General features: G+C 39.0%; 1 protein-coding gene across 4 annotated transcripts in view; it reads right to left on the bottom strand.

Annotated features, from left to right (window-relative positions):
- Positions 1-200: 200 nt before the first annotated feature.
- Positions 201-16,325, bottom strand: part of LOC124611547 (DDB1- and CUL4-associated factor 11) — a 128,320-nt gene continuing 112,195 nt past the window's right edge. For all 4 annotated transcript variants that reach the window (XM_047140256.1, XM_047140257.1, XM_047140254.1 and 1 more), the window contains 2 exons: positions 14,075-14,181; positions 201-1,200 (listed from right to left, as the gene is read on the bottom strand). In XM_047140256.1, the coding sequence (XP_046996212.1) occupies positions 1,006-1,200; positions 14,075-14,181 (302 nt within the window). In that variant the 3' untranslated portion in view covers positions 201-1,005. The remainder of the gene's footprint in view (positions 1,201-14,074; positions 14,182-16,325) is intronic.

Below are 16,325 nucleotides of genomic sequence, written 5' to 3'. Positions count from 1 at the left end.
AAGCAGCTGCCTAGTAAGCAGGAAACCAAGGTTCGATTTGCAGTGTTGGTACAAATTTTCACTTGCTACTTCAAAAAACCACATATGTATGGTGAGACCAATAAAGTCTCTGAAATTGTATCATTTCATTTGCATATCTTGTTTCATTTTTTACACGTACTCCTCCTGAAACTCCATTTTTTGCAATGAATTCACGAAAATACAAATCAAATTCTTTATTTCTCATTCTGAAAAACCTAGTTAACAGCTCTGTTTGCTGTACATAAAATAACTTTTACATTATGCATATGTATGTGTGTTACAATATGTGGGTATATACAGGTAGTTATATACATAAGTATTCCTCTTTTTGAATCTAGGGCAGAGACACAGGACATGTATTAGGGGTGCATAATAAACCATAATTTGGAAACGAGATGATTATTTGCATAAATGAATAAGGTGGTAATCTGCTCTTTGCTACATGACAAGATTAATTTAAAATTATCTATTAAGACAAAAATATAAATGATTTAATTTTTATAACAATTTAACTAACTGTAGATCCATAAAAAATAAACAGTGTAATGTATGTATAGTCAACAGGAAACTATGTTTATCAAGGATTATCAAAGGGCAAGTAATATTCAATGAAAGCTCGTATTGCTTTACACCTATCAAAATTTTCCAAAATGCAATTTTTGCACATTGACACACATAACACAAAAATGAGTATTATAACTTTAAAAGAAACTTATACATGTGTTGTTTTTATAAGTTATGTATCCATGGCGAAAACCCCAACAGACATAAACTGAAATAAACTTTCTGCTGACAAAGTCAATTTTTTCCCCATGTAAATTCTTGAAAGTGTCTTTTCTCCCAAACAAAAAAGTCAGCCCTTCACAAAACCAAATAAAAATATTTATGCTGCCCATTAAGACTGATGTGAGAAAAATGAAAACACATGAAGATGAATGTAATGTACATGATGGTGCAAAATCTTTTGTCCTATGGACAAAGATGTCAGGATCCAGCACTACTACTACTTTCAAACTGTTGTCGTGCTCGCTGTTTTGCAATACGCTGGCTGCGTCGCAGTCGTCTTCTCCCATTTTCTGAATCTTTTGCATCATCGTCAAGAGTGTCTGTTGATGCTCCATCTATATCTGCATCATCATATTCTGCACAATATGTCCACTGTGCCACAGAGCCATCCCACTGTAACAAAATTGACATAAGTACCACAGACATCTTGCAATGTGATATATAACTTATTGATGAAAATAATTGTCAAAGTAACACTTGCAAGTGATTTTGCTATTTCACAGTGTTAGCAAGTCAACTCTTGTTTTACATGTGGAATGCACACTTTCTCAGAAGGAACCATCTTCAGATTTCCATACAGTAACTGCCATAGTTCGTGTTTTATGTAGCTGCTTAAGTCATTTCAATGGTGGTTGGGTCACATCCTTCAAAGACCTCAATCAGATGTGGAATTATTATTCTCTCTCTCTCTCTCTCACACACACACACACACACACACACACACACACACACACACACACACACAGTGTTGTGTAACAATATATTCAGTTCTTCATTGTACCTGGAATTCACATATGCAAAACACAAATACTTATTGTATCTAATGTTCACAGACATAACATCAAAATCAAACTGTCAAATAATGAATTACTATAAATATTTGTCACGAGATAATTCAGCACTGTGTCGAAATTTAAATTTTTTTCTACCATTTATTTTACAATCTCACTTACACAATTTTATATGGTATTACTAGTTTCAATCAAAGTAGACCATCTTCAGATTTATGTAATTGGGTAACCAACCTGCTGTGTCTATAAGGAAACAACACATCAGAATTGTGATGCACCATACTATGCTGCTCTTCTGATGAAAAACAAGAATCATAAAAAAAATAGTGGTTAACTGCTGACACATTTACAGCAAAGTTCCAGAACTCGCCTTACAGAAAGAAAGCCATCACCCTCAAATAACAGGAACTACTAAGAGTTTGTTGAACGCGAAGTAGAAAGTAAAATCATTCTCCTATAGCCTTAAACTTATTCCATGGAAGTATTCCAACCCGTTGGTGGTGGTGGTGGTGGTGGTGGTGGTGGTAGTAGTATTTGGGGAGTGGGCAGGGGGGGGGGGGGGGGGCACGTTGTTAATGTGCCTAGAATAGACTGAACTGAACCCATTATCAGACAACATGACTATTTTGAACAGATAACCTGACAACTCACATGCCAGATATATATAGTGGAATATACTACAATGCATGCGATATGCACTGTAGTACCGTATTTACTCGAATCTAAGCCGCACTTTTTTTCCGGTTTTTGTAATCCAAAAAACCGCCTGCGGCTTAGAATCGAGTGCAAAGCAAGCGGAAGTTCTGAAAAATGTTGGTAGGTCCCGCCACAACTAACTTCTGCCGTCGATTATACGTAGTGCTACACAGGCATGCTTTGTAGGCACAGAGATATATACTGGCGCCAAAACATCTGCGTCAGTTTAAAAAAAAAAAAGTGGAAGACGAGCCTTTTTTTTCTCTGCCCCGAGTTTCGACCACTGCATTTTCATACATTATCCAAAGAAGTAAATACAAATTCCGTATTGTTCATCTTCGAAAGTAGCAGAATTTCAATGTACTACTAAAATCCGACTGGCAAGACTGTTGCTAATAGGAACCTGATGAAATGTGAATCACGTGCAGTTTCCTCTTCACCATAAGAATAATACGAACATAAACATTTTGCCATGTATTCTTTCGTGTTTGCTGCTATCTCATTTACATCCTGTCTGCCTAATAAACTACGAAACTAGAGTGAGACAACAGCAAACGTGGAAGAATATACGTATCGTGTCATGTTTATATTCGTATTATTCTTATGCCTAATAGTGATACAGTCATAAATGAAGCACGGCAACTGACTAGATTTTTAAATCTAAAATGACTAATTTCTGTGCAGAATTTGATATACTAAAGAAGCGGCCGCAAAGAATTTCAAACGGAGAAAATTTTTCGCCTAACTCTCGTTCAGAACATGTTCTATGAAACGCAGTCTATTATTTGGTTCTTGTTGATCATTATCAAAGAAAGCAGCAGTGTAAGTAACAACAAGTAGCAGTCACTTGCCATTGTTTCGCTAATGAGACAATTCCTCTCTTTTTTTAATTGTAAGCGGCGGTAGTGCGCACAAAAGCAAGCCACGCCGCGGGCGGCGACAGGCCGTAAACACGCACTATCAGAATGCGACAAACAATGCATGACGCAGTACAGTAATGCATTTACAGCTTAGAGTGACGTAAACGCCTATAACAAAAAAAAAAAAACGGCACTTATCAGATCAAAGCAAAATAAGCAATCGATTCAAACCACACGAAGCACGTGAAAAAGGAAGGGTACCCGTATAAATACGGACGGAGCGCCTGACGCATTGCAATGCCTACCTGGTAAAGCTTAACTGCTAAGCTTCCGACTTGAACCAAACTATTGTAGCTGTATCGTCTTTCATTCGACCTAAATTGTGTCTCATATTACAATGGACCAACTTTGTTTCAATTTGAAGGTGCGGCCTAAAACTTTTCTCTCCCCTTGAATTTCGAGTCTCATTTTTCAGGTGCGGCTTAGATTCGAGTGCGGCTTAGATTCGAGTAAATACGGTATATTACACTATATACATCTGGCATGTAAGTTGTCTTGCTTTGTAAATGAATGAACATAACTGTAGGCCATTATCATTGTCTGCTTGTTACAGGATCTTAAAGAATGTTCTAAACTTCGTAACTGACATTCCTGGAGTAAAACAGGCTTCTTTCAAAGAATGAGCATGGGTACAGGAAAAAAGTTTCACAGTGACAGATAGCTCACTCATTTCAGGCACAGTATCTTGTAAATACTATACACTGGTGAACAGACGCATTCCATGTTTATATATTTCCAAAAGGCATGTGATACTACCATGCTGTCGACTGATGTGAAAAGCCTGTTTGCATCTTGGTTGTACATGACAGAATCGATGTATACTTTCATAACCAATCCAAGGTGTGTCATGGTGATGATTTGTAGAATACCTAATCTCAATACACACAAACAATAAACAATTTATGACAGTCATAAGCAGAATTTTCAAGTTGTCTGCTGGTGATGCTCTTGTCTATGGAAAAATATTATTGCTGAGAGATTTTAAGGGTATGAAGAACTTATTACATAGTACTTCCACTTGAAATACTGAATGGCAGCCCTCTGTAGATGTGAGAAAACACAAAATAATGCCCATAACAAAGAGACAAATTCAAAGTTATCAAACTACAAAATCATCAGTACACTTCTGGTGCCTGTCACATCACACAAATATCTACATGTTATTACAGATAACATGGTGTAAAAAATGAAATGAACATGTGAAATCAGCAGCAAGGAAGGCCAATGGTAAGATTTGTCCTGAGTGTTCTGGGAAATGAGACCACATGCAAGACACTAGCACTGCTCTAGCATTTGCAATTCTCTTCAAGTAGACATGGCAACAGACAATGAAAAAATTAGCAATTCGCTGCCAGGACTGAAACAAATCAATGCACCTCATAAGAAATTGTAGCAGAAAGACAACTGGAGTCTTCAATGGAAATCTTAAAAATGACACTGTCATCACAAAATCACGTTCAGTAAATTTAGAGAACAGGTGTTCAAAGAAATCTGAGCAACAATTTTGTAGTTTTCATCTAAATTTTGAATAGGGAACATGAAAATTATACACTAGAAATTAGAGCACGTACTGAGACATATAGGCCATAATTTTTCACTTGTTACATACAGAAATGTCATGGCAAGGCCTGGAACATTAATATTGTTAGAAATTATGGTAGAAGGTGTATACAGATATACATATAATTGTAAATGAACCTACAATTAAGTTCCTTATAAAAGAAGTTGGACTGTTGACATAAGAATCACAATTTTTATCACGTGGTTTATGTCACCGACTCATCCATATTCCTTGATTGTGTTCCACTCCAATCAATGGGTGTTCCAATGCTCGAATTCTCAGTGCAATGACTAATTACCTTTGTAAACATGATTCTTTTAAAATACTTGTGAGTAAATTCCTGGAAAGTAATGGACCTGAAGAATACAAGCTGTATTAGAAAAGATCGTGCATCATCTGAAACTGTTAAGGAAGAGTGGTTTTCACACCTGCAAGTTAAGTATGGAGACAGTGGCATTTCAACTGGAATATGCTGATTAAAAGCACTTTTTAATAACAAAAGGAAATGAAACTGGACTTCTTAAGGATGAATAAAATAAACGGTGCAGTTTTGAGAAAGCTGAACGATTTATCAAGATGAACAGAAATTCACTGAAAGAGGTGGTCTGGACATGATCAGACACACAAATTACACAGGGTGTTAATAAATTAGTTATACAAAAGTAATCTTTGATTGTTAAAAGATAAATAACTTACAGAAATATTTGACACAGCACTGAATACAGTATACCTTCAAGTTTTATTTACAAATGTTCACTGTGGCTACCTTTTGTAACATGACAAATGTCCCATCTGTAATTAGTTTCCTGTCAAATCCCATGAAGTACGTCTTTATGTTTGGTGGCAACTGCTTGTGTTATCTATTGTCACAGCTTGCAATGTTTCCCGGAAACAGAAGACCAAGGACCCTGCCTTTAAATCAGGTGATTGTGGTGGCCAAGATATTGTTCCACAATGTCCAGTACAACTTGGCACATTCCTAAGGAGATTTGCAACAGCTTCACGATGATAATGTGCTGACATGTCATTTTGCTGGAAAATAAATTCTGTGCCCATATTCTGTTGTAACTGAGGCATCAGAATGTAATTCAAGCATGCCCAGATACAATATGCCACTTAATAGTTGACTTGGCAAAAAAGAAACGACGAACTTTAAATCAGGTTAAAGCACAAAAAAACATTTACCTTAGGCGAGTCCCATACATGTTCAATTACATGACATAGTTTTTGTTCACTCGATATTCAAACACTACGCCAATTCACTTTACAGCATGTATGGTGGCTTTGTCACTGAAAACTACTTTATTAAGGAAATCATCTTCAATCTGCATTTTGTTAAACATTTCGACACAAAACTCAGCTTGTTTTTCCTTCTCACTTTCTCTTACAGATTGCAACAGTTTCATTTTGTAGGGTTTCAATGACTGGTGCTTCTTTAATACCTTCCATAATGTAACACATTAAATTCCACACTGTCACATCTCGATCATTTACAACGGCTGCCGAACCTTTTCAATTGCTGTGTTGAAGACTACTGCCTGACCCTGATCACGTGTCCTACGTGATACACAGCCAGTTTTGGTGAAACAATTGCATCAATTAATAACAATATCTTCAAAGTGGTGGCCTGTGATATTTAGTTCTGAACTGTAGTAGCAGATTTGTATTCATGAAACCATAAACAAGACTTCACAAGCTCTGCACCATTATGTAACTCCACAATGGCTGGTGGAATAACTCACTACAGCATATGATCTAGTGGGAACATTGAGAACTAACAGTGTTAAGTGGGAGTAAAATCTTAAGATATAGTGCATTCAGTGCTGTACAAAACATTTCCAAGTTATTTACCCTCTTCACGATTAAAGGTTACTTTGGTATAACTAACAAACAAACAAACAATCTGTATTAAAAGATTATTTAGTTAATTCAATATGTGAAATATAGCTTTCCTGTTCACCTACTTTACTTGGTGATACAGACGTCTTGCATAAATTGGAAAACAGTTCAGTTCTACACATTCATTTCTTTACAGAATGAAAGATTCACTCTGGAAACAACACCCTAGGCTGTGGCTATTTCTGTGCAATATACTTTCTTCCAGGAGTCTCACAAGATATTCAGGTGAGCTCCTGTGAAGTTTGGAAAGTAGGAGCAAGGCAATGGCAGAAATAAGGCCTTGAGGATAGTTCACGAGGCATACCTGGACAGCTCAGTCAGTAACAACATTGCCTGCAAAATGCAAGACTAAGGGGCACTGAGCCCCAGTCCAGTATGCAGTTTTAATCTGACAGGAAGTTTCGAAACAGCACAAACTCCACTGTGCAGAGAAAGATCCAATCTGGAAACAGGTAATTTGGATTTTGAAACTGACAGGAACAATTACGTAACAGATCTGATGAAGGATACAGGTACTTTAAGCATCGAAAAATTTATTTATAACAACAAAAACAAACAAATTATTGACAATTATTTAATTGGATAGATAAACAAATATATGCACCAAGCAGCAGCAGAACACACTCACAAAAGACAGCTGTAATTGGCAAGCTTTCAGAGCCAGTGGCTCCTACTTCGAGCAGAAGGGGTGAAGGGAAAGGAAGAGGGGTGAAGGAAAAGGACTGTAGAGGTCTAACAAAAGGGGTAGATTTCAGGAAAGTCACCCAGAACCACAGGTCAGGGGAGGCTTACCGTAGGGGATGAGGGGGAAAGACAGACTGTTGGGGACTGCAGTGGACAAGATTTGAGAACCTGAGAGCTTAAAGGTGAAACGCAAGGCAATATGCAGACAGAGATTACTGCTTAAACATCATAATTGAGTTAATAAGAGTGAAAATGTATGTAACAGAGGTGGGAGGGGGGCGGGGGTGAAAAATAGACAGGAAAGACAATGAAAGACATACCAAACTAAGAGTGAAGCAAAGAGTAATTGTTGTTGTTGTGGTCTTCAGTCCTGAGACTGGTTTGATGCAGCTCTCCATGCTAATCTATCCTGTGCAAGCTCCTTCATCTCCCAGTACCTACTGCAACCTACATCCTTCTGAATCTGCTTAGTGTATTCATCTCTTGGTCTCCCTCTACGATTTTTACCCTCCACGCTGCCCCCCAATGCTAAATTTGTGATCCCTTGATGCCTCAGGACATGTCCTACCAGCCGATCCCTTCTTCTAGTCAAGTTGTGCCACAAACTTCTCTTCTCCCCAATCCTATTCAATACCTCCTCATTAGTTATATGATCTACCCACCTAATCTGCAACATTCTTCTGTAGCACCACATTTCGAAAGCTTCTATTCTCTTCTTGTCCAAACTATTTATTGTCCATGTTTCACTTCCATACATGGCTACACTCCATACAAATACTTTCGGAAACGACTTCCTGACACTTAAATCTATACTCAATGTTAACAAATTTCTCTTCTTCAGAAACGCTTTCCTTGCCATTGCCAGTCTATATTTTATATCCCCTCTACTTCGACCATCATCAGTTATTTTGCTCCCCAAATAGCAAAACTCCTTTACTACTTTAAGTGTTTAATTTCTTAATCTAATACCCTCAGCAACATTCCATTATCCTCATTTTGCTTTTGTTGATGTTCATCTTATACCCTCCTTTCATGACACTGTCCATTCCGTTCAACTGCTCTTCCAAGTCCTTTGCTGTCTCTGACAGAATTACAATGTCATCGGCGGACCTCAAAGTTTTTATTTCTTCTCCCTGGATTTTAATACCTACTCCAAATTTTTCTTTCGTTTCCTTTACTGCTTGCTCAATATACAGATTGAATAACATCGGGGAGAGGCTACAACCCTGTCTCACTCCCTTCCCAACCACTGCTTCCCTTTCATGCCCCTCGACTCTTAAAACTGCCATCTGGTTTCTGTAGAAACTGTAAATAGCCTTTGCTCCCTGTATTTTACCCCTGCCGTGGTCAGAATTTGAAACAGAGTATTCCAGTCAACATTGTTAAAAGCTTTCTCTAAGTCTACAAATGCTAGAAACGTAGGTTTGCCTTTTCTTAATCTTTCTTCTAAGATAAGTCGTAAGGTCAGTATTGCCTCACGTGTTCCAACATTTCTATGGAATCCAAACTGATCTTCCCCGAGGTCGGCTTCTACCAGTTTTTCCATTTGTCTGTAAATAATTCGTGTTAGTATTTTGCAGCTGTGACTTATTAAACATATAGTTCGGTAATTTTCACATCTGTCAACACCTGCTTTCTTTGGGATTGGAATTATTATATTCTTCTTGAAGTCTGAGGGTATTTCGCCTGTCTCGTACATCTTGCTCACCAGATGGAAGAGTTTTGTCAGGACTGGCTCTCCCAAGGTCGTCAGTAGTTCTAATGGAACGTTGTCTACTCCCGGGGCCTTGTTTCGACTCAGGTCTTTCAGTGCTCTGCCAAGCTCTTCACGCAGTATCGTATCTCCCATTTCATCTTCATCTACATCCTCTTCCATTTCCATAATATTTTCCTCAAGTACATCGCCCTTGTATAGACCCTCTATATACTCCTTCCACCTTTCTGCTTTCCCCTCTTTGCTTAGAACTGGGTTTCCATCTGACCTCTTGATATTCATACAAGTGGTTCTCTTTTCTCCAAAGGTCTCTTCAATTTTCCTGTAGGCAGTATCTATCTTACCCCTAGTGAGATACGCCTCCACATCCTTACATCTGTCCTCTAGTCATGCCTGCTTAGCCATTATGCACTTCTTGTCGATCTCATTTTTGAGACGTTTGTATTCCTTTTTGCCTGCTTCATTTACTGCATTTTTATATTTTCTCCTTTCATCAATTAAATTCAATATTTCTTCTGTTACCCAAGGATTTCTACTAGCCCTCTTCTTTTTACCTACTTGATCCTCTGCTGCCTTCACTACTTCATCCCTCAGAGCTACCCATTCGTCTTCTTCTGTATTTCTTTCCCCCACTCCTGTCAACTGTTCCCTTATGCTCTCCCTGAAACTCTGTACAACCTCTGGTTCAGTCAGTTTATCCAGGTCCCATCTCCAGAAATGCTGAGACAGAAGAAATTAATGTAAATTAAGGCCAGGTGGGAGGCGAGAACCAAGGACTTGCTGTGTACTAGTTCCCACCTGTGGAGCTCTGAGAAATTGATGTTTGGGGGAAGAATCCAGATGGCGTGTGTGGTGATACAGGCACCGAGGTCATGAATGTCACGTTGTAGAGCATGCTCTGCAACAGGATATTACGAGTTAACAGATACACCCTCTGCCTAAGCCCATTCATTCTAATTGATAATTTGGTGGTAGTCACACCAATGTAGAATGCTGAACAGTGTTTTCATAACAGCTGGTCTATGACGTTTCATTTCGCATATGACTCTCCCTATGATAGTATATGTTTTGCCGGTTACATGGCTGTAATAGTTGGTGGTAGGAGGATGCATAGAGCAAGTCTCGCCGCGAGGATGGTCACAGGGTAGGAAGATGGGTGCAGAAGAAGCATAGGGTCTGACAAGAATATTGCTGAGACTGGGAGACTGACGGAAAGCTATCCTAGGTGCGGTGGGCAAAATTTTAGACAGAATGGCTCTCATTTCAGGGCATGATTTCCAGAAGGCATGGACCTGTCGAACCACCTGATTAACACATCCCAGACCAAGATAATACTGAGTCACCAATTGTGCACTCCAAAGTTGTTTTTTGGAGGGATCAGCAACATCAGAATTGGATCTGTTGGCCTAGGAAATCTGCTTTTTATCCAGGCTGGTGGGGTAATTATGTGCAGTGAAGGCTGAGGTGAGAATGGTGATGTATTGCTGTAAAGTGTCTGCATCTGAACAAATATGTTTGCCTCAGATGCCAAGGCTGTATGGGAGGGAACATTTGACTTGGAAAGAATGGCAACTGTCAAAACGTAAGTACTGTTGTTTGTTGGTAGTTTTAATGTGGACGGAATTTATTTAGATGAGTATGTCACTTCCATTACACCTCTGAAGACACATTGTTACCAGGACATTTAACATTAACTTCCTTTTTCCTTTCCAAAACTAAGAAATTTTTTTCATGGAATGAACTTTGAGTAAGTGGGAGATAGTTGAAAACTTTACTAAACACTCTGGCTGCAAATCACAAAATCAAAAAGGAGGATTAAGACTTAACATTTCATCAACAATGAGAGTGTGAGAGACTGAACACTAGCTCATACTAGAGAAGTATTTTGAAAAGAAAAAGTTCGGCATCCATCTTAATTGCTTTAGGTTACTTGTTGGTGTTTTTAATATAACTCCTCCCGTGGCAGAGACAAGTGGCTCATCTATTGTACCACATCACAAACTCACAGTACCAACTACAACAAGATCTCTCAACAGCTTCCCTGCAGCTAATAGCAGAAATAAACAAAGTTTGCATAAAGATGAATGGAAAATGTACTAATCATTGAATCAATAATTAGTAACAATACAGCCCAGTTTTCACTGTTGTTGGCAACAAACACTGGCACAGTCATAGTGATTAATTTTGTGCTAGAGTTTGATCTTGGTTTAATAACTCATTATTTGAGGTCATTCCATGCACAGCCTATAATATCAATGCCCAAAATGAACAACACTGAATTCAGTGGAGTGAAGGCAGTAATAACAGCTAATTTCCATTACATTTTTAAATAATAAAAGTCTCTGCTAGTTCTCTCATTCTTTACTTCAACATTTCCACTAGCAATAGTGCCACTGAATTCCAAAGCCAGCAGACATCCTAAAATTGCATTTGAGAAGAATGCCAATTACCGATATTTCTAGATCTAAATCGTTAGCTGTATATGACTGCTGTATACAACTCACATTTATTAACATGGCCATAAACTCTTGAAACTCTGGCCATCAATTGCATACTGACGTGGGCACAATCAAAAAAATAAAATTTTATGGCAATATATGTTTTTGATCACATCCACTGGACACCAAAAACTAACTCAATTTTTTTGGTATAATCTAAAGAAATACACTGACAGAAAAAAAATCACAATATCAAAAAACAATTAATATACTGGTATAATCGCCAGAATGTGGAATGCAAGCAGGCAAACACCATGCACTTTCGGATACAGGTGCTGGATGTCAGTTTGTGGGATACATTTCCATGCCCGTTGCACTTGGTCAGTCAATACAGGGATGGTTAATTATGCTTGTGGATGATGATGGAGTTGTTGTTTGATGATGGGCCATACGTGTTCAATTGGAGACAGATCTGCTGATTGAGCAGGCCAAGGTAAAATATCAACACTCTGTACAGCATTTTGGGTTACAACAGAAGTATGTGGGCAATAATTATCCACTTGGGAAACACCCGCTATGATACTGTTCTTGAATGGCTTCACAACAGATTGAGTCACCAGACGACATACAAATTCGCAGTCAGTGTGTGGGTCAACCAAGATGTGCTCCTGCTGTCATACGAAATCACATGTCAGACTCTAATTCCAGATTTTGGTCCACTGTGTCCAGCATGCAGTCATGTCGGCTGTTGGCCCACAAATGGCCTCCTCCTAATCAATGTACAGCTATCACTGGCTCTGAGATAGATCCAGATTTCACCAGAAAAACAACCAGACTACCACTCTGCCCTTGAATGAGCTCCCACTTAACACTGCTGAAGTCACACTTGGTGGTGGTGGTGGTGGTGGTAGTTTGGGGTCAGTTGAATGCATATTACAGGGTGTCTGGATCTGATGTGTCCTTTAAGTAGCTAATTCGTAGCAGTTCGCTGTGTCACTGTGGTGCCAATTCTTGCTCAAATTGCTGCTGTAAATGCAGTACAACACGCCAGAGCCATACACTAAACAAAATGGTCTTCCCTCTTGGTAGCGCCACATGGTTATCTGCAGCCCAGTCTTCTTGTGACCATACATTCCCATGACCACCACTGCCAGCAATCATGTACAGTGCCTTCATTCCTACCAAGTCTTCCTGCAGTATCACAGAAGCAACATTCAGCTTCTCACAGCCCTATTACATGACCTCATTGAAACTCAGTAAGTTGCTGATAATGGCATCTTTGTTGCCTTAAAGGCATTCTTGACTAACATCAATTCACCGCATCCAATCTCTACAGTAACTAGCGCTCATGATGGTTACAATGCGCATTTAAAGCAAACACGATTTGTACCCTCATAGTGGCACTGCTAGCACCACTCTTATGCAACTAGCGTGAAATTTGAACAGATGTCATCTTTCAGATGTAGAAATACACCTACCAACTTTCACTTATGTGGCATGACTACTCCTTGATGATGCGATTTTTTTTCCATCAGTGTATAAGAGTGATTGGTACAGTTCAGATGTGAGGGGGAAGGGTCTCCAGAAAAATTTTTATCATAACAAATTTAAGCACACTTATTTTATTGGAATGTACACCTGTACACAACAGTAAAATAATTCTGTCTTCTTAAAGCCATGTGTATGTACACATCAAAAATTCCGTTCATACACTGTACAGTTCTATTTATTTCTTCTAGAAACAATCACACTTTAAGCTGTTTTGGACACACATTTAGCAAGTTTAGAAACCGTAAGTTATAATGCTGTGCACATTTTGTTCACCACTGACTACCTACAATTTATGGGTTTTGAAGATGGCAATGCAAGACCAAAGCTCATAACATCTTCCTGTAAGTCTGCAGCTCGTGGTCTAGTGGCTAGCATTGCTGCCTCTGGATCACGGGGTCCCGAGTTCAGTTCCTGGTCTGGTTGGGGACTTTCTCTGCCCAGGGACTGGGTGTTTGTGTTGTCCTCATCATCATTTGTGACAGTGGCTGGATTGGATTGTGGGGAAAAAAAATTGAACTGCGTAAAAATTGGGACTTTGTACGGGCGCTGATGAACCTGCAGTTGAGCGCCCCACAAACCAATCATCATCATCTTCCTGTAATATTGTATGAGGTAAAATCATGAATTGTATAATACACGTTAATTAATCTTCTCCATGCATGAATGTAATCATTCCACTTTAACTCACATTTTTTAATAGAAAGCTGATTGGTGTGATTGACATATGGTCCCTAGTAATCCAGTTTTTTGAATTCGTTTATCTAAGGGATCAGCAATATTTTATGCTTGCAATGTGTTTTTTTTTCCAGTGTAGAGCATAGGACTTGATTAACAATAATGTTTTTTACTTTATTTTTTTATTTTTTTCAAAAGTGTGCATATCACACCACCATAACAAGCTGAAGTAGTGGTACAAGGCACCATGTACTATGCACTATAATGTGGCTTGTGGAGTATGTATGTAGTTGCAGAAGTATATTGTACTGATATTGCTACAAACTGGGGATACATACTGAAGTGCTCATAATTTCCTGCCGATATGGATGCCAAGAAACGTCACGCACACAGCCACGGTGACCAGCAAGCTTGCTCTCAATACGGCCCGTCAGCACATCATAAACTGTAAAGACAACAAAACAATATGTATTACATGTTGCCAACAAGCAGCATAGGTACATATCTACTAGTTCAATCTTCACAGTCCAGGAAAAAAAATTTACTGATTCTTTGTTATATGTTTGTTTTTGTTTTTACTGGGTTAACAATCTCTCTTCATACTGCCAATTGATTTCCAGCCACCCTCCATACATTGATCTAACGGCATTCATTATTGCCATTAAAAAGTAGTCTGATTATTGAAGTGCTCTTTAAATCAATTAAATTGTGTAGATACTAAGGTTATAACTACTGTAAGAATTGCATATTGTTGTTGTGGTCTTCAGTCCTGAGACTGGTTTGGTGCAGCTCTCCATGCTACTCTATCCTGTGCAAGCTTCTTCATCTCCCAGTACCTACTGGGAATGTGACGTGGAAGCAGCAAAAAGGGGAGGAACCATCAAACACATGATAACGATGGTTATGGTACATTTATTAGGGTATGGTAAGAAGATGAAATGTGTTCAATATGGTCTCCTGACTCAACCATGTGCTACATCCGCAACAAGGCATGGTCGACAATTGCTCACGGCATACCTGGTGTAATCACAGCAATATGTCATTGTATGCTATTCTTTGGATCAGAAACAGTCTGGATACATCCCTGATGGACACAACCTTTCAGATATCCCCACAACCATAAGTCACATGGATTTACGTCAGGTGAACTGAAGGCCACACATCTTCAAACTGCCTTGGGATGATACAGTCATTATTGCAGGTTTCTTGAAGCAAATCTTTCTCCTGCAAGTGATGTGCGGTGTCACCAAATCTTACATGAAATTAGTAGTGTGGACACATTTCCATTCTGGAAAAGATGGAATCATGTGTTATACAAGGAGGTCCTTATAATGTGCAGATTTCACTGTATACCTAACAGGCCCACGATGTGTCATTTCCTCAAAGAACAAAGAATTGGGAATGAAGGAGCTCATGAAACCACAGCACAGTCACAAGCTGAGTGCAGTGGATCTTTCTGCCCAACATATGGCAGAGTATAGCCCCATATGCGACAATTCTAAGCATTCACAGCACCATAGCACCATGCACAGCAAAATGTGCCTCATCTGTAAAATGAATATTCCCCAGCCATGTCATCAATTTCCATGCATGCCAAAATACAAAGGGCAAAGTCACAGCATTGTAGCCTATCTTAGGGCTTCATTTGGTGCACATTCTGAATCTTATAGGAATGCCATGTAAAATGTGCTGCAAAAATCATTTGAACTTTTGACGGGGGGAGGGGGGGGGGGGGGGGGGGAGTTTCTGTGACACAGTTGAAGCACTGGCAGTAAAATTTGAGACAATTGCTGCAAAAATTTAAGGCACCTGCTGCACGGTCGGCTATAGCTGCAGCAACTTCATCAACTGCCATGGAAATGGGCTGCATCCTCCTCCCTGCTGTATCATATAATGTGTCTGTTTCTTCAAATATCTTTATCATATTCTTTAGAGCATTTATTGAAAAGGGACCTCTTTGCAGCAGTTTCTATCAGCGATATTCCTGCAATGCAGCACTGCTATTGCTGCCATCCTGATAAAACAACTGTACCAGCAGGGCACCTCTTTCTTCACAAATAGCCATTGCGTTTCATACAAGAAAATTCAATCTTCTTAACCCTTTACACCAACAGTTGTTTTACAAAAGAAACCAAAATGTGTCACCAAGCAATATACAGCCTACTGATGTCAAAACAGGACACATTTCACATTCTCACTGTTCGCAGCACTATATTTCCACTGGTGGCTGAATGCGGAACTTCTATTTCCTTTCTTTTCTTCCAGCACTACTCTCAGCGAGCGCACCTATAAATGAAGATACCTATGCTGTTTCAGCATCCTGCTATATATACAGCCTACACTGCTGCACTTGGAACACCGTCAGTTTAATTATAAACACCTGGTAGAATGGTAGTGACTGTTTCTTATGATAACTTGCCAACTCTGCAATCACACAATAATGGGTCTTTCCTTCCTGATGTGCATCTATATGCTACATCTGTCATATTAAGCATCAATTGTCAGTTTACATGTTAATAGTTGATCTTCTGCCATCTTCCTATATTTTGTAAAAATTTTCTGACATTGTGACTTTCCCACTTACTGCAG

Source organism: Schistocerca americana, chromosome 1, assembly GCF_021461395.2.
Source record: "Schistocerca americana isolate TAMUIC-IGC-003095 chromosome 1, iqSchAmer2.1, whole genome shotgun sequence".
Taxonomy (NCBI): Eukaryota; Metazoa; Arthropoda; class Insecta; order Orthoptera; family Acrididae; genus Schistocerca; species Schistocerca americana.
The sequence above is the reverse complement of the archived record's forward strand: the minus strand, read 5'-3'. Positions and strand labels throughout refer to the sequence as shown.